General features: G+C 34.1%; 5 protein-coding genes across 5 annotated transcripts; 2 read left to right on the forward strand and 3 right to left on the reverse strand.

Moving 5' to 3' along the window:
• Nucleotides 1-597: 597 nt before the first annotated feature.
• On the reverse strand, nt 598-2,190 carry LOC137829647 (zinc finger protein ZAT5-like). Its single transcript, XM_068636497.1, has one exon. The coding sequence runs from the start codon at nt 1,652-1,654 to the stop codon at nt 860-862; it is 795 nt and encodes a 264-aa protein (XP_068492598.1). The 5' UTR covers nt 1,655-2,190; the 3' UTR covers nt 598-859.
• A 4,331-nt stretch (nt 2,191-6,521) lies between these two features.
• LOC137828922 (uncharacterized) lies at nt 6,522-9,014 on the forward strand. Its single transcript, XM_068635676.1, has 6 exons — nt 6,522-6,818; nt 7,737-7,828; nt 7,907-7,985; nt 8,082-8,176; nt 8,335-8,430; nt 8,726-9,014. Exons 1-6 carry the CDS (start codon nt 6,644-6,646, stop codon nt 8,801-8,803), a joined length of 615 nt encoding a protein of 204 aa, XP_068491777.1. The 5' UTR covers nt 6,522-6,643; the 3' UTR covers nt 8,804-9,014.
• A 2,648-nt stretch (nt 9,015-11,662) lies between these two features.
• Nucleotides 11,663-12,833, forward strand: LOC137829311 (protein FAR1-RELATED SEQUENCE 4-like). Its single transcript, XM_068636117.1, has 2 exons — nt 11,663-12,249; nt 12,398-12,833. The coding sequence occupies exons 1-2, from the start codon at nt 11,663-11,665 to the stop codon at nt 12,831-12,833; spliced, it is 1,023 nt and encodes a 340-aa protein (XP_068492218.1).
• A 1,154-nt stretch (nt 12,834-13,987) lies between these two features.
• On the reverse strand, nt 13,988-14,782 carry LOC137829312 (uncharacterized). The gene is made up of 2 exons (XM_068636118.1): nt 14,234-14,782; nt 13,988-14,161 (listed from the first exon to the last, which is right to left on the reverse strand). The coding sequence occupies exons 1-2, from the start codon at nt 14,780-14,782 to the stop codon at nt 13,988-13,990; spliced, it is 723 nt and encodes a 240-aa protein (XP_068492219.1).
• Nucleotides 14,783-18,238: 3,456 nt separating this feature from the next.
• LOC137829313 (putative protein FAR1-RELATED SEQUENCE 10) lies at nt 18,239-19,420 on the reverse strand. Its single transcript, XM_068636119.1, has 2 exons — nt 19,382-19,420; nt 18,239-19,309 (listed from the first exon to the last, which is right to left on the reverse strand). Exons 1-2 carry the CDS (start codon nt 19,418-19,420, stop codon nt 18,239-18,241), a joined length of 1,110 nt encoding a protein of 369 aa, XP_068492220.1.

Consider the following 19,420-nt stretch of genomic DNA (forward strand, 5'->3'; position numbering starts at 1 on the left):
TCTTTTTGTTTGCTTCCGTACGCTTTCTCTATCTCCCTCTATTTTATTACCCAATTGATAAGGCAGATTCTAGGCTAAACCAAGCACTCGTTTCCACTGTCATGCTCCTGCTGTCGTTCAACCCATCACAACCACAAAACAGAAAGATCAGTGGAGTGAACTTATTTTGCAGGAAGAAATGGCCCCCACTGGTAGCGGCGTAAAGTGGTTAACGGCAACCCAAATATGAAGTTGTTGAAATATGGAAATGGAAAAAAAGTCTAGCGTGGAGGGTACATCATAATCATTTTAGTTTTAGGTTGAGATTAACTCAAAACGTTGAAATTTGTGGGATGGTGGTCCATGTTAGTCTGTGCCAATTGATTATCCTGATCTTTTTTACACTAATTTTGCACTGGTTTTATGTGAGATTTAACTTTTCTGTACTCAATTTATTATTCTTCTTCATTACATTCATCATTTCTAAAGGTGTATACGTGTTCAAGGTTATTATTAAAAGATAAATTTTTTTCCTGGTCACATGCATCTTCATGGTCAATCAGATTCAGAAAAAAATTAAAGGAAAACAATTTTAAATTAAAATAATAAACAGCGTGACAAAAGATTAAACTGAATCACATAAATCTGTTTAGCAATTAGCCAATAAATGAATTCAATTTTCATTCTATGCCATAGAGTTTTTTTGTTCTCTCAGATTAATAGCCACAAGCCAGCGTTTCGTAGCTCGGTGTTCTATGCCATAGGATGAATGGAAAGAATCCCATATACATTCAGACCAAAAAAATAAAATAAAGTATGTTCAATTACCACTGAATAGTTCTTTGTGAGACTAATTTATAAAAAAACACAGACTACAACTTCAGTAATTGCAATTCACCAAAGAATTAGAGAAGACAATGACGTTTTCTCTTTGCTGAAACGAAAACTTGGATTCTCCTTGATCTTCCTCTGGTGCTGCTGGAAGATTCAAGTCCAAATTCAAGGGTTTCTTAGCTCCTTGATATTCTTGGCTACCACCACCATCACCACTCATGGACGTCATTGAAGAAGCATTCACAAGATTTCTGTGGCGCCTCATGTGGCCTCCCAAGGCTTGCCCAGAAGAGAATTCAGCATAACAGGTGGAACACCGGTGAACTCTCACGGCGACAGTGCTGGTGCTAGTCAAACTATTAACCCTATTTGGTGTTTTCAAGGAGAGAGTGGTGCTTGTGGTGGGATCACTGTCTCTAACAAAAGTAGGAGCTTCTTCTACAGAAGTGCTGTTTTCCTTGGGCTTCCTGTGGCTGGTTCTGTGTCCTCCAAGCGATTGGAATGAAGGGAAGCATTTGTTGCAAGTCTTGCACCGGAAGACTCGAGGGTTTGTTGACCTTTTGTAGTTGATATTTTGATCTGGTGTAGCTGCTGCCACGTGGTGTGTGCCTTGAGCTAGGAGAATGAGACAATTCACCATGTCTTCTTCTTCTATTGATTCAATTGGGGTGTTGGTGGTGGTTGAGGTTGTGGCACTATCAATGGAATTGTTAGTGCTAGTTGAGGTTGAAGTGGGCTTGGCAAACCTAGGAGGGGATGGTGCCCTTTCACGCTTGTTGCGCTTGCCTTTGATCATCGTCTGATCCTTGGAAACCTCTTGTAATTCCTCTTGTGTCTGCATGTTGTTGTTGTGATATTGTGGTGTGTGAAGAATGCAAGAGAGTGATGTTAATATATGTTGGTGGTTGGTGTGAGGTAAAGGGTTTAAGGAAGAGGCAAAAGGCACATCCCGTGAATTGAAACGGTACAAAACCGTGTTTTGGCTTTCCAAGTCTAGCTTTTTCTAACTTGAAAATTATAGATATAGGAGAATATTAATGTATCAGAAGGGTGTGAAGTATTATAGATCAGATTGAGGGAGAGAGAGAGAAAGAGAGGGAGAGAGATGCAATGTGAAGTATGAGGAGGTGAGGCAAGGGGTGAGATTCGGTTGGCTTTGAAGCAAACCCATTACTTTTTCTCTACGATTCCTTTCTGGAGGATTGGTTTGCAAGCCTGGAACCACACAGAATTTGCAACTTTCACCTTGCCTTTTTTTTATCTCCTTTTGAATTATTTCCCTTTCGTCTAGTGTTTCTCTTCATTCTTAACATGTAGATAGCTAGCTACCTACATGTACAGCTTTTTTTAAACTAATTTGCACCCAACGAAATTAATAATGAATGAGTTAACAAATAGGCGTAGAAATAGATTAGAGTTTGGACATGATCCTTATGACTTGTGATGCAGATTATTCTGTACTATTAATTATTATTTTAGCTTGTTGCAGCCACGACTTGATGATTATTAGTAGCTTCATGCACTTGCTGAGAAGGAGAATTCATGTGCAGTTGACCCACCACTTCTTTTCTACATTTGTCATTACTTCACTGGACAATAATATCCAACAATCACGCCGCATATATGCATCACCATTATTATGTGATTCATATTTCATGGTCTTTCCCAATCATTTGGTGTCGGTAAAAAGCACTGTATATTTTATATATTTATATATACAGATAGAGAGAGTATGACTCCGCCATCACTGTAGACACCCTCATTATTATCCTCGTTATTTCTTTCACGTTAAAATTTGAACATATTGTGTGAAGTGAAGCAATCACATCAAGAACCTTAAAGTATTTATCTTACAAAGTCAACCACCTTCTTTATTAAACAGACCAATTGTGGTAATTCGACTCTGTCACTTGATGTTTAATATCTCTCCAAGTATCTAGAAATATTTGTTCTTTATTTTAGTTTTTACTTGATAAAAAATGTGTCAGTTAAATTATTAGAGTGAGATGAGAATGCATGTAAAAGTTTGATTATATAGGTGAATATATCCGGAAGAGTTATAGGGTAAATTTTGTTTAGAAAGAAAAGCATATGAAGAAAATGAAAAGAAAAAGGTAGTGGAGTGTGGTGGAGTATACGTGCATGGACGGTGGGCATGAGTGGAGTAATGAATTGGTGGTGTAAGGTATAGAGTATATAGATATGAGAGGGTAAGAGAGATTCTTAGCGTAAGGAATTGTGATGGAATGGAGGGCTTGTGAGGGGCACGTAACAGCAACGCCAGCAGCATCAGCTAGAGCCTTAAAGCAAAGCATCTTCTTCACTGCTAATTAAATAATCCTACCTAAACCCTTCTCAATTATTCTCACTTTCACACAAAACATGTTCCATTAATGCAACAATGCCTACTTGTCTGCAACACTAACTCGTCACCTTCTCCTATCTTACAAAATATATGAATGATTAGATCATAATTTTGTTTACTATTTTATTAAGGGAACATTGTCTGACAATCTTGCTTCAGCCTAGACAAGACACAAGGCGAGTTTGATGGTGAGAATACCATGTACTTCGTATATATATAATATGTATGTATATATCCACATCACTGTGTGATATTCCACTTCACATGAAGATTCTAGCCGGTGTATTGATGGGTAGAGGAAGGTCTTCAGAATTTATAGGCTAAGAATATAATAAATAAGGCTGATCTTCTATTTTTAAATACATATTATGTAAAAAGGTGGAGTTGTAATGTATTAAAAGTGATAAGTCTTATTCCATTATTTTATGTTATTATATACCTATTATTACTATTCAAATTATATTTCTTAAATAATTATATATATATATAAACTATATATTTTAAACTTCTTTACAATGTTAATTCACTAGTTAAAAAAGGCTTAATCACGACTAAGAACAACAACAGCTGATAAAAATCCATTGTAACAAAAAGCACGGTGACAATTCTTTAAATAATTTAAATTTGTTGTGTTTTATAATCGTCGTTAATAATAGACAGAGGGAGAAATAACGATGGTTTCCCCACCTAATCGTCGTTATACAGGTGATTAAAAGCGAAATTTTGTCAGCGCGCGCTCTCACTATAGAAGGTTGATACTTTTAGGGTTTAGGGTTTTAAATTTTTGAATTAATTTTATAATAAATATTAATATTTTGCATGTATGTATGTGTTGATTAGTTAATAGTTTAGGATTTTTGGGAACTTGATTTAGTGGATATTTGATGGAGGAGTCCTGACATTGAAGAGAAGAGTGATAGATTTGGAGTTGGCAAAATTGTTATGAAAAAACTTCAAATGGTCATAATTTGAATTCGGATGGAAACACATAAAAAATGAGAGTTGTTCAAATCGAGGTAACGAATCACGTGGCCAATCCCCAAAGGAGATTAGGGTCAACCAAAATTCCAAAAATCCACCATTTGCTATTTTTTTATTTTTAAGTATTATTTAGGTATTTTTCAAGTATTTTAAGGTTTAGGGTTTCACTTATCAGAAAATTCTGAAATTTTGCATAATGTTTCCTAGTATAAATTAGAGATTTATCAAACAATTATGATTATATTACATTCACAAATTTATTACTCATATATTACATAATGTTATGTGTTCTAAGATTAAATCTTATTATTTTAGTGTTTATTTTAGATATAACATGTTGAGTGAGAGGGGAAGTGCAAATGCAAAGAAACTCACTTTGATGCACCTAGGTAACCATGTATAACACTTTAGGATAGATGAATTATTAGAATGACATAAAACTTTTTCATATACTAATAAAACTTTTTGTAGAATGTTATATGTACTAATGTATTGTATGTAAACTTTCATATTGTATTATTATTCTGAAAATTTGATATTTTATGTAGGATATTATATATATATATATAATAATAATAATAATAATAAAAAAAAAAACATTTTTGAAAAAAAAAATACATTTATAACGACGGTTCCATTAGAGAACTTTAACTGAAACCGTCTTTAAAAATATATTTTTAAATTTTTTTTCATTGTTTGTTTAACATAATAACAACTTTTAGAACCGTCGTTAATGTGGTTTTATAATGACAGTTCTACAACTGTCGTTATAAATAATTGATTTACAATCCAAAATAATGACTATTTCCGAACTGTCTTTATATAATTTTTTTAACCGATATTAAAAGACTCTTTTGCACTAGTGATTTACTTATATATTTTTTAAATATTAAATTTAATATTTATAATTTAGTTCAATTTTTATATTTTGGTCTTTTAATGAAAATGATTTATATATTTTCTTGTTTTTTTTTATCATTGACAAAGCTATAAATTTATATAAATTCTTAAAGAAAGTTTTTGTTTACTTTTTATATAATTTGAATGTTTATTTGTATTTCTTATATTTTTTTAAAAAATAAACACTTCAAATATATTATTACAAGACAATTACCTATTAACATGTTAATTCAAAATATATTTACAAAAACTTAACAACATGATAATACTTTTTAAATCTAACGTATATTTTTATATGATAAAAAAAATCACTATTAACAAATTAATTTTTAAGGTGAGTTAAGTATGTTGTTTAATGAAATTTTGAAAAATAGATGGTTGTAGTTACTTACATGTGGAACAAATAAATGTTGTACTATTTAAAATTAGTACGTAGTGGATGTGAGGATTTGTTTGGGTTTGCTAAAGCATGCACATGGATTTCAAATAAGGTACATAAAATAGTTTTTCGTATTATTCGTGTTTGTGTCCAAAAAATTATACTAAAAGGATACATTATAGCATTTTCTATCTACCAAACTATGATGAGGTGGGGATAGATTTAATAGCAATAGTTTTGTAAAAAGTTTTGATTCTTAAATTTTGTTCAAATTTTGTTCATGTATTTGAGACATTTGTTTGTAAGTCTTAGTCGAGATATATAATTATGATATTTAAGTTGTATTTACAATTCAAGAAAAATATAAAATAAAAATTAATTTTAGAGAAAAAAATAATTAGTTGTTATAATAACTAAATTAGAGATATTTTAGAAACTAAAAAAAAGTTATTTCTAAATTAATATCTAAAAATTTTAAGTACCAATTCTTAAGTATCTTATATTTTGGAAAAATAAATCTCAAATTACATTTATAATTCTTGTTTTTTATTACTATAATGGTTTTCTTATCATACATGTAAAAAATTAAAAAAAAATCTCAAATAACATTTACGATTCTTATTTTTTATTACTATAATGGTTTTCTTATCATATATGTAAAAATTTTAAACTTATGAAACCAATGTAATGTTTTAAAATAAACATAGATTTGTATAAATTTTAAAAAAAGCTGAGACTCAATGAAATTTGACAATACAGTATCAACTCTCAATGTAATTTATTATTTTATTTAAAAATATGAAAATATTATTATTAAAATAAAAAATAAATCATAAAAAATATGAATTAATTACCCTTTTTAGTTTATACTTTTTTTATCTTTTTTTATTTAGTTCTAACATTAACAAAAATATTTACTTAAGTTTCTTAATTGTTTTAAGATACAACTATTATATTTAAAAAAATTACGAAACTTGATCGAATATTAAAATATTATATTATTGTATTTTAAAAAATTAAGAGATAAAAAATTGAACTGAACAAAATAAATAAAAAAGGCAAAAAATTATTTAAACCCTTCTCATCTCACTTTTTAAGAGAATATACTGTGACACAGCCCCACCACTGGGCAGCGCACTTTTTTTACTTCTGAAAACTGTGTGCTTAGAGGAATTGCGGCGGCGGCACCGAGGAGAAGAAGATCAATGGCGGTTCCAGGGAGGCGCAACGGCATGAACGACGACGAAGAGGACTTAGACGATAACGCCCTTTTCGAAGAAGAAGGTCTCGTCGAAGACTACACTGATACCCCTCCTCACCTCCGCGACCTCTCCGCCGCCGCGCAGGTCGGCGACGTCCACGCCCTCCGCCTCGCTCTAGGTTATCTCTCCGTAACTCTCTCTCCTCTTATTTTTTTTTTGTTTCTCTATAACTCTGTAATAATTTGTCAGACCTGCCCCTGCTGCAACCTCTCCGTTGCTTCTTCAAACTTCAAGCCAAACCCTAGCAAACTAGAGAATGAGTTTTTATATCTTATGTTTCAAAATTGATTCATGGAGAGTACGAGTTTGTCGACATAAATATTTGTCACCCTTTGGTAAATTGTAAAAGAAAAATTTGGGTGTCTTAGTGCTACAATTCTATGTTTTCATTAAGGGCTTAAAATAGTGTCTGCATCCACAATTTCGGCCGCAACCATGAGGATTTTAGGGTAAACTGTGGCTGCATCAACGGAATGTTCCGCAGCATGAAAAACTGTTAATGTAGTCCTTAAAGTATTGAAAATCCATTAGTTTAATCCCTGTATTGAAATATTTTACTAACATTGATATACTAATTTGAAGGATTTTGCAATATTTTTGAAAGACTACGTAGCATGGCTTATAATTATAGGGACGACTCATTATTTCATTACTTTAAGGACTGCTTAGATGAGAGTCATAGGACTAAATTGATGATTTATTTCAATATGGAGGATTGTTGTGAAACTGCGACTGCCAATGCAATTTAAAACCTTAATCCTTTGTCTGGTACATTAGCAGTAAAAATTTAACTTTTTTAGAAGATTGATGTATAGTTTGTTTGCTTTCATGTCTCTCAGAAGTGGTTCTCCTTCTTACTTAGAAGCTAGTAGTTATAGCTTTTATGTTTCTTTAGTGAATGTGATGTGGTTTCTTACTTCTCAACATGTTTCCAAACATGCGTAATTTGCAGAGATATCTTAAAAATTATCCTCACTTGGGTACTGATACTGGGTGTCATTTTTATTGATGCTTACCCTCTTGCTGTATACTGCAGATAACTTGACCGGTAGTATTGATGAGCCAGTGGAGGATGGGGATACTGCTCTTCATTTGACATGTTTATATGGCCATTTGGCTTGTGTTCAGGTATATTATCTTTGCTTATTCTTGCATTTTTTTTTACTCCAATTGTATGAATTGTTGATCTTGTTTGATAAACTGCAGCTGCTACTAGAAAGAGGAGCAAACATTGAGGCTAAGGACGAAGATGGTGCAATTCCTTTGCATGATGCTTGTGCTGGAGGTAGTTTGATTCTCAAATCTGTTCTATAAATTGAACTTATATCTTTTATTAGGAGCAAGAATTTCAATGTCATTTTCTTTAAATGGTCTTAAACAGGATTTACTGAGATAGTCCAACAGCTACTAAACAGAGCAAATGACGCAGAACATATAAAGAGAATGCTGGAATCAGTTGATTCTGAGGGTGATACTGTGAGTATTTCTTAGCCCTTCAAAAATTTTGAGTTCCTACTTGGCTACTTTCTTGATGCCAATTTCAATAGGCATTCCTATCGTAACTGTCTTTCTATCATGTTTGATGAATTTGTCCTGATTTGCTACCCATCATTGCCTTGTGATTGTTTTCTCAGCCTCTCCATCATGCAGCAAGAGGTGAGCATGTTGATGTAACTAGGTTGTTGCTGTCTAATGGGGCATCTTCCACAAAGGAAAACTTATACGGAAAGGTAATTTCAAAATATTATCTGTCCACGTTGTTTGAGAGAACTTAAGAAATTTAGGAGATTTTTGGTTTGAGAAAACACTTTGTTTCAACTGGTAATTTAAAAACATTATTTGTTCACGTTATTCCTCCTTTCAAAGATTTATATATGAAATGGTCAAAATATTTTATTGTTTTTGCTTTTTAAGTGACAATGTTACAATTATTAGTAAAGGTAGAAAATGTTTTCTTAACTTAAAAAGATCACTGTGAATTGCCCATTTCTATTGTTCATCAATTTCTAACATAATTTTTGGCAGACCCCGGCAGATTTACCTGATCAGAGCTCAGATGCTTGGAGTTTGCTTCACGCTGCCGCCCTTGCCATGTCATGCTAATCGCCTTATGACGTTGGTCAGTAGATTTGATTTCATTAAGAGAGGTGCTACACTTTTTGGACCATAAAATATGTATTGCATACACTATACTCTTTCTCCCAAGTTCAAACATCAAATAGAGGAACATGTTTTGGAGTTTTAACATTGGAGAGATAAAAAGGAGGATTCCCGTATTACTTATATCTGAAATATATATTTACCATTCGACACAGGATAGGTATACTTCTCGTTTCATTGGTTGTTTAAGCTATACGATTACTAATTTCATAAATCTCACTGAGTATATAATTGTATACTAATTTTACTATAAAATTATTATTTTTCTATTTGTTATAAGTATTTTTTAACTTTTAAAAATCGAGAGATATTGAAAATGTTGATTTATTTTTCAAGTATTTTTTATTAAAATTTGATGGTATTTCTAATTAATTAACTCAATGGTTGAACTCAGTTATAATTAAATTGAGTGGTTAAATAAATAAATAAAAATAAAAATCTAATTCATTAATTCAATTGATTAAAACAATAAATTAATGTAATTCATATTATGTACACCCTTTAATAAAAATATGAAATGCCAAAAAGATGTATTTTTTTATGACATTGAGTGACAATTGAACATATTTTATCTCTTAACCCATTAAAGATTTGTTAACGAGTTAAAAATAATTTGAAAAAACATATAAGTTTTTGGCTTATTATTAATAGACAAAAAATAGCAATAATATGTTGGCACATTATGCATTAATTTTGAGGGCGTAAAATGATAATCACTAATAATGTACAATACATAATTTCTTCACTATCATTTCTCCCTTAATTAAACAAATAAAAAGTACTTTTAGTTGTTTTTTATTTTCTATCCTTTTTTTTTTCAATTTAAATAACTGAAATATGTATTCATTTTTCAGTCTTATCTTCCATTTTTCCTTTTCTATTTCTTCCTCATTTTCATTTTACATCCAAACACAATAGAAAAACTTAGCTGGTATTTTATTTTTAATTTGAGAACTATATACTCAATTTTTTGGTGAAATTTTTTAAACATATAACTCGAGGGTGATGTAACTCGAGAGTGAATTTGACAAATTGTTTTTAAAAAAATACGATTATATATTCTATTTTTAAATTTAATGAATATATTTTAGATTGTATAATTTAATATTATATTTGAAATTTATTTTCAGATTCATAAATTTTAATTGCACATTTGGAAATTTCAAAATGTACATTTTAAATTAAAATGTACAATCTAAAATATATTAATATATTTAATAATATATTTTTAGATTTAAAATGTATTTTGAAATGTATATTATAAAATATATAACATTATAAATATTCTAGATTCGAAAATCTACATTTCAAGTGTATAATGCAAAATATATTAATATATTATAAAATGTATTTTTAGATTGGAATGCATATTTTTAAATATATTAATACATTCTGAATTATATATTTTAGATTGTATTTTAATATATATCTTTTAAGGATAAAATAAAAAATTGAACTTCTATGAGCGTCCAGACTAGGAACTATAGTGTTTCTCTGCACTTCCATCCCTTCTTCAGCCACCTCCATACAATTTTAAAATTCCAAAATTGTCCTTTAGTAAAAAAAGATAAAAATAGAAAATTTGTTTTACCTTTCTTCGCATAGTGAAAACGAAGGTGTTTGGTCCTTGGTGGTTGGTGCTTGCTGCTTGCCGTAGTCATGGTGATAGTGGTGCTTGTGGTAGTAGTGTCAGTGGTAACCGTGGTGGTGGTGCTTTTGCTGTGGTGGGTGGTCTTCATGGCTCGTATTCTCAGTTCGTCATTGTAAGGTAAGTCTTCGGTGCTTTAAACACTTATTTACTCGGATTGGGTTAATCCGCAAGATCACCGGATTGTATAATCCGTGCAATGAACTTCATGTTATCCACCCCTATAATCCAGAATGTTTTTACAATCCGTAAGACAACATTAAAGTGATCCGGATTAGTTAAACCGGAGGTAAACCGGATCCGGAACAAACATACTAACTTTTTCGAATTGTGTAATTCGGTACAAAATGAATTATGGATTACATAATCTGGAAGTCATTTTAGAACTTTAAATATGACTTATGGATTATGTAATCCGGGATAATTTGCTGTTTTAATTTGACTTATGGATTAAACAATCCGGAAGTCACTTTGAAGTTGTGAAATGCATTATGGATTATCTAATCTGGAAGGTACTATTTTACTTATGGATTACACAATCCAAAAGGGTAATTGAATGTTGTTTTTATTTTGCATAGTTGTGTGAATTTATGAAAATTAGAATAAAATAGAAATTTATGTTTTATGAATGAAGGTGTAAGTATGGACATGGAGGTTGGATTGATTACAAAAAGATCGGATGAAGTAGAAATGATATATATGGAAGAATTAATGAATTTTGTGCATCAACATGAATTAGTTGAAGAGGATTATGGTACTCATTTTACAACAGATGAGGTGAATAAAATTTCATTCTATTTATGTTTATTGCTTTATAATTTGAAGAAGTGATTTTGTAATATTGTTGGAATAACTTTGTGTAGGTTTTTCCTTCGTGAGAAGACTTACTTGAATGGGTCTGTATGGTTGCTTATAGACTTGGTTTTGTTATTGTCATTATTAGGTCTGACATAGCAAATGGAAAGCAAGGGAGAAAAACATATGTCTTGTTAGGCTGTGAAAGAGGGGGGGGGGGGGGGTAGTTACAAAAAGTATAAGGATGGTTTGGAGGTTACTGTAACTAGTACTCGAAAATGTCAATGTCCCTTTAAATTGCAAGATACTCATACAAGAGATCAGTTAGAGGACCACGAAATGAATTACAACAATTAATGATGTTGTTAGACCGTGACAACTATCTTCACTGGAGTACGTGTCATGAGTCTTCCAATATTGTTAGTGATATTTTTTGGACTCATCCTTATGCTGTGAAACTTTTGAATGCATTTAACATTGTATTCTTGATGGATACGACTTACAAAACAAACAAATATCGACTGCCTTTGCTTGAGATTGTTGGTGTGACTTGTACATGTTTGTCCTTTTCTGTTGGTTTTGCATTCTTATCTAGCGAGAAGGAAAAGAACTTCATATGGGCACTACAAAAATTTAGAGGGTCACTTTTGATATCGCATGTGGGGCCTGAAGTCATTGTTTGTGATAGAGATCTTGCTTTGATGAATGCCATCAATATTGTGTTTCCTAAAGCAAGAAACCTTCTTTGTCGGTTTCATATCAATAAGAATGTTAAAGCAAAGTTTAAAATGTTGGTTGATTCTGTCGAGGCTTGGGAAGTTGTGATGGATTCATGGAGGACTATCATTGACTGTACATATATTGCTAAATTTGATGAGTTTGTTAAAAGTTTTGAAACTATTTGTTCACCGTGGCCATTACTTGTTGAATATGTGAAGAACACATGGTTATTCCGCACAAAGAAAAATTTGTAAAGTGTTGGACATATTCATTAATGCATTTGGGAAATACAACATCAAACAGGTATATCAATGCCTTTACTTTGTTTAGAACATGTATAATGTCTAATTGTTTTATGTTTTATACTTATACAGGGTTGAATTAGCTCATTGGTCTTTGAAACGAATATTACAAAATAGCATGGGAGACTTGTGCTCATGTTGGGATGCTATCAAGCATGTTATTATACTTCAACATAACGAAATCAAGGCATCCTTTGAAATGAGTCTACATGTGATAGGACACACATTCAATGTGCAGTTGTACAAAATGTTGGTTGGCTTTGTATCTAAACATGCTTTGATTCTCATTGCTGAAGAGTTTGATCGGGTCAATGATGTGGGGTTTGATAGTGAATGTTGTGGATGTGTACTTAGATGGACTCACGGATTACCATGTGCTTGTCAATTAGCTAGATATGTTATGGGTGTCATTCCTCTTAATGAAGTTCATGTTATGTGGACGAGACTAAGCTTTTCAGATTTATCTGAATGTGATTCATCATCTGAGTTGTCAATTCAACAAGAATGAGATGTCAATCTATCCCAGTTCAAACAGGTTGACATGTGTGGCAAAGTGACAATTAAAAACAAGTTGCGTGAAATTGCCTACCCAGACATGACAACCTTATGTGCACCACTTAATGTAGTCAAGACAAAAGGATCCCAAAAGAGTCAAACAAACAAATTTCAGAGGTCTACAAAACGCACCCCTTCATATTTTGAGCATGTAGATCGCATCCATATAGTAAATGATAGCTTATCATCTTTGAAGACTCCTAAGGGAAAGGTTAAGGTGACAGCCAACACCAATGCAATTCCCATGCTTAATCAATTTCATCTGAAATGTCACCTTTATATTTTGGATGTAATAGATGTTAAAGCGGATGGACATTGTGAGTTTCGTGCTATTGCCTCCTTGTTGGGGATGGGTGAAAAGTCATGGCCACTTATCAGAATGGATTTATTCAAAGAAATATCTCAGTGGCGTGAAGAATAAGCAACATTGTTAGGTGGTCATCAACGGGTAGAACATATCAAGAGATACCTACTAGAGGATGAGTTGTCAGTGGTAAGTGTATATTCATAAGAGTCATGTGCATTGATTAATTGAACTTGTATGCTATCTAATTTCATTATTGTATTTTGCAGACTAGTGTTGACAAATGCATGACAATACCGAATATGGGATACTTAATAGCAAGCAGATACAATATTATCTTAGTCTGTTTGTCTTTGAAACAAAATATTACTATTTTCCCATTGCGTACTGCACCCCCTACCGATGTTGGTCTACACCGATTACTATGTATTGGTCATGTATATGATTCACACTTTGTGCAGGTAAAAATGGTTGATGATTGTCCCATACCTACTGCTGACATTTTATGGTGTACACATTGTTACCCACAGACAAGGTTATGGTAATCATATTACGTTGGTAAGATGCAATCTTTTACCCAATTAATTAGTATTAGTCCGACATATGTGAACCTTGGAGACGATTGATGTAGACATAATTTATCATGTGGGGTTCTGATTCATAATTTATTACTTAACTTCTGATTCATAATTTATTACTTCAGTTCCGATTCATAATGAATTCGTGTTTATGTCAGATAAAAATAAAATAGCAAACACTGCAACAAAGTTATTATTATTACAATCATGTAATAAAAAAAAATATCAACGACGTCCACGAACATTACGTAATCGTCTAGTGTACACCGCTCCGTCATCTGTCACGCTTCGGGCTAAATGCAGTGCTGCCTCTGTACTCTCATATGCATCAGTGCCTTCAGTGACCTGACGACAATCTATCATGCGTTGGAGAATACTAACAATGCGCCTAAATATACCCTGCACCAACTTCAAAATAAATTAAACTTCTCAAATATATTGTTTAATCACATAACAATAAAAAAAACTTACCGAATGTGCACGCTCATCTTGAGACGAGAGACCTGCCTGCTCAACATTTGGACTACGAAGGCGACGACGTGGTACAACATTGGGTCGATCTCCAAGCTCACCTCTGCGAATGTATGGGTGTGACACCGTCCTGAACCAAGACATGTACTCAGGAACACATGCAGATGGACTAGAAGCAGCTGTCAAACCTGTCACCAAGTGATGATCAATTTGCAACCACCTTTGATCAATGACATGTGCACCAGGACTCTCAGTCGGCATCGATGATGGTGGAATGCTCTGCTCGTAGCCAAATTGGCGCAACACACGCTCGGGCATATGTCTCTGTGATAAGCTGCCCAATCGTAGGTGACCCGAGAATAAATAAATGGTCTCAAATGGCCTGCTCAATCTGTGGTCCTCATATGGAGTCCAGATGACGTCATCGTGTGTGAGCCCATCCAACTGCACCCGCACATCACCAACCGGACAAATCTGATGGGCAACAATGTATCGTGCTGCCCGCGGATGTACCTCGTCATATGAGGGATTAATATCCCTTCTTCCCATGCCCGAGAAGTGCTCATAAATTCATGCCTGCGTAATTTGATCATATTAATTATAAAATATTTAATACAAAAAATTATGGAATGTAACATGTGATTGCTAATTATTTGTATGGTTTCATACTTGAACAAGTGTCACATAACTGCCCAACTGCTTTGTGTTAAAGTAGAAGGCATCCCTCAACTGCTCATATAGATGTGTAAGTGCTGCTGCTCCCCATGCCTATCAACCGCACATACGAAGATTGTTGAATAACAACAAGTACGAAACAGATACAGATGTGGCACTTTTATCTGCAAAAATAGTGCATCCAACCACATGCAACAAGTAAGCTCTAGTAGCACACTCCCAAGCCTCTTGAGCGCAACATTCCGAATATATATCTCGAAGTCAACTCAATCGTACGTGGACGCCTCGACACTGCATCATCTCAGCCTTCCCACGAGCCTCCTCCACCCCTAATAACTCAGTTAAAATAGTTGCAGCTCCGTTGTACTCTAAGGGCACATACGTAGGGAATTGACCCAAAATGGGGAGGTGTAAAAGAGATGACACATCATCAAGTGTGATGGTCATCTCACCTATGGGAAGGTGGAAGGAGTTTGTCTCAGCATGCCACCTTTCAACAAAGGCTGAAAACAACCCCCTGTCCCCCCACCTTATAACTTATATTGCACAAACTAAATAATCTAGAATTTTTTTATAAGAAATTTGTAATTTCCTATAATTTGGCATCCCAAATTTACGTAATTTCCTACCGTGGGATACCAATTTAAGTTCTCCCCGATCCTAATACAAAATTTGTATATATTTAATATAATTAAATCAATTTAAACAGTAATTAACAAAAACAATTTAATTGAAGGTTTTTTCGTTCTTACCTCACCATCCCAAAGCTTAACAACAACATGGTCAGCAAAATTTACCAGCAAAGACATATCAGAAGGTCCTCCAGGAAACCCTTCTCCCTGGTCCACTTGCCCATCATCATGTAATTCTTGTTGATTGTCATTATCAATATTAACATCAACACCAATTCTTTCCTCCACAACACCTCGATCTCTTCTACGGACGGATGCCGTTGGTCTTGTTCGATCATGACCTTGAGATCCATCACCTCTTGTTTTAGGCATATCTGTCATAGGTGAACCATGGCACATAATCTAAAAAAAAGTTCTTCAATGAGAAACAAAATAAACTAAACAAGATTGCATACGCGAAACTCCAAAAAAAGTCACTTCCGGATTAGCTAATCCGAAATCCTAAAATTAATACTACCGGATTATCTAATCTGAAACCAACTTAACCAACAACACTAGTACGTAATCCGAAACATTAAAAAACACATACCGGATTATATAATCCGGAACTAATTAAACACTACCAGATTATTTAATTTGAAAACCTATGTAATCCGGAACTATTCAAAAAGACTACCGGATTTGGAACTATTGAAAAAGACTACCGGATTATTAAATACGGAACCTAACTACACACTACCGGATTTAAAAATCTCTGTGATGCGGAACAAAGACAGTGCATGCTTTAAAACAATTCCTCTACAAAGAATCCGGAACTTAGCTTTTCAGTGTGGGATGAAGAGGCTCAATGAACAGTGATTTGGAGTTACAATGGAAGTGAATGGTGCTCCTTTGAAGGCGAGGATGGGGGCTGCTGGGAGAGGATGAAGGTTTGTTGGTCGTTTGAAGAAAAGGAGGTGAACTGTTGGTTCTTTGAAGGAGAGGGGTGGGTGCCGCCGCGCTTCTGCTGGTGGTGGTGAAAGGAAGCAAAGTGCTAAAACAAAGTGAAAAGGGGTAAAATTAGGTTTACTTTTAAATTTTTAATATTATTTTACTGAGGGGCATAATAGTAAAATCAAGTTTACTATGGGGGTGGCTGAAAAAGGGATGGAGGTGCAGGAAGAAGCACTCTGCAGACCAATATATAAACCTGAGTTGGGCTTTTGCCAAATAAATAAGGGCACATTCTCCCTGCACCTGATCAATTCAAACGGACACCTGATCATTGACGTGAAAAGACAAAAGTGCCCTTAATGAATATTAAATTAGGTTAAGTGAAGAATGTGAATGAAAAACCTACACCCAACCCTCACTTTTGCACCCAATCCGCAGCCGCAACTCATCTGCACCAGCTTCCTCTTGGTTTTCGCAGGGAAGCACAACAAGCCTTTCGTTCCATTTGATTTCGACGACAGACCATCAACTGCGACGGCGAAGGAGCCCTTGAATGGAGAGGAAGCCCGGAGAGAACGTCGGAGAAAACAAGATAAGTGACTTGCAGATATTTTTTTTTTTCGGAATTATAGTTTGACTCGCGGATATTTTTATTCGGTATATGTAATTGTTGTGCGGATATTTTAATGACTTATGGAAGTGACTTCTTCAAGTATTCATATCGTTCATCACCACCAAACAATTCAACATATTCTTGTCTCCATTCACTTAGTTCTTTTAACAAATTCATTCGAACAACAACCCATGACTCCTCTCCCATGCCCAATTCGACAGCAACAACACGGTACCCACAATGGCCATCAGCCTTAACGTCCACAACATCAAGAATGTATGGATGATACCCTGCAGGGAACTGATCAAAGAAAGGAATGAATTTTGGTGGTAGAATTTGTGGTAAGTGTCCTTCCATAGATTTTTTAGTCGAACAACTATCCTCTTACGAGTGTAAGAAATCCACATGTTCAAAATAAGAAGGCATTTGCTTAGTTGATCTCATGAATTTCGTAGGACGAGCCATCTTTACAGCACCTTTTGTTTTCACCTTAGCATGTGGTGCGTTAATAGATGTCTTCTTTGGAAAGGCTATCTCTTGCAATTTAGTTTTGATGTTAACCTTACCTGCAACATCCAACTCTTTGAACCGTTTCTCGATCATCTCAAACTCTTTGTCAATTGACAACTCAGATGAACATTGTTCACTTGCAATATCTTCAAAGCTTAATCGAGTCCACATGACATGTACTGATTTAAGTGGTATGCTACCCACACCAAATGAAGCCAATTGACACGCACACGGAAGACCATGAGTACATGTAAGAGCACATCTACACCGATTTTTATCAAACCCCACTAATTTGACCCTATCAAGCTCTTCAGAAATAAGGTTCAAAGCATATTTTGACACAAAACCTAACAATTTTTTGTAAGCTGTAACCTTAAATCGATGTCCCACCACATGAAGACTTTTTTGGAATGAAGCTTTGATTGCATTATGTTGTAAAATAATCATCTTATTGATCGAATCCCAACAGAAACATAAATCCCCCATAGAATTTTGAAGAATTCTCTTTAGGCTCCAGTGTGCCGCCTCAACCTTGTTACTTGTTGTGTTTCCTAAATGCATTACCTTATTTGTTCATGACTTCACAAATTTTTCTTTGTGTGGACGTAACCATGTATCCATCACATAATCAACAAATATAGGTCATGGAGAACAAACAACTTGAAAAGCGTTGACACGATCTTCAAAGGCCTCAACAATATCACAATCCACAACAGATCCCCAAGCTTGCATTACTTGATCCCAAGCCTCCCTTGGATGCACCAACATTTTACGTTTTGCTTTCACGTTTTTATCAATGTGAAATCGACATAGCAAATTATAAGCTTCAGGAAACACGATTCTCACTGCATTCATTAAGGCAATATCTCTATCACATACTACCACCCTAGGGTAAGAATCAATTCTCAAAAACAATCCTTTAAGTGTATCAAGGGCCCACAAAAAATTGTTTTTCTTTTTTGCTGCTAGTAAACAAAATGCAACGGAAAAAGTGAAACCAGTTGATGTAATCCCAACAACCTCAAGTAAAGGCATCATATACTTGTTCGTTTTGTACGTACTATCCATCAATATGACAATATTAAATGAGTTCACTAGCTTTACTGAATCTGGGTGTGTCCAAAATATATCATGCACAACATTTGACACCTCTTCACACCTACACCAATGCACGTACATGTCTCGCTCCAGTAACAACATGAATTGTTGCATTTCTGTTTTGTGACCTCGTTGTGATCTTCGGTGAACACACATTGCATTATAAACTTGCTTTATCGTCGTCACATTCTTCTCATTTCTCTCTTTCATTGTTAGTAAAATATTTCTTGCCTTCACTGAAGTTTTAGTCATATCCTCCACCATAACCTTTTCCTCTACACTTAACCTTCCAGCATACGGATGACCTACCATTGTCTCTGCCAAATCATGATTGTGAGATCCACAAATTAATTCAACCATCCACCCTTGACCACCTTTGACTGGTTTGCCTCGCAATCTGAAAGGACACTCACACTTCCTACTTCCCGTTCCACTTATATCTACGTCTTTTTTATACCGCTTGTATTTACCTCCTCTCTCACAACCTAATAATGCGAATGTCATCCTTCCTCGTTGGCCCGTCCATGTATCCGATCTTAATATAACAATAACAAACCCACAACTATAACCAACACTTCTCGCCCACTCTAACAGCTCATCTCGATCACGAAATACCTACAATAACATATGCCAAATTTTAAAATCATTCATAAACAATAAAATTCAAAACCCCAACATTTACATTACCTCATTTGTAGTAAATGCCTCACTACACTTATGTGTCAT

Source organism: Phaseolus vulgaris, chromosome 7 (genome assembly GCF_000499845.2).
Source record: "Phaseolus vulgaris cultivar G19833 chromosome 7, P. vulgaris v2.0, whole genome shotgun sequence".
Taxonomy (NCBI): domain Eukaryota; kingdom Viridiplantae; phylum Streptophyta; class Magnoliopsida; order Fabales; family Fabaceae; genus Phaseolus; species Phaseolus vulgaris.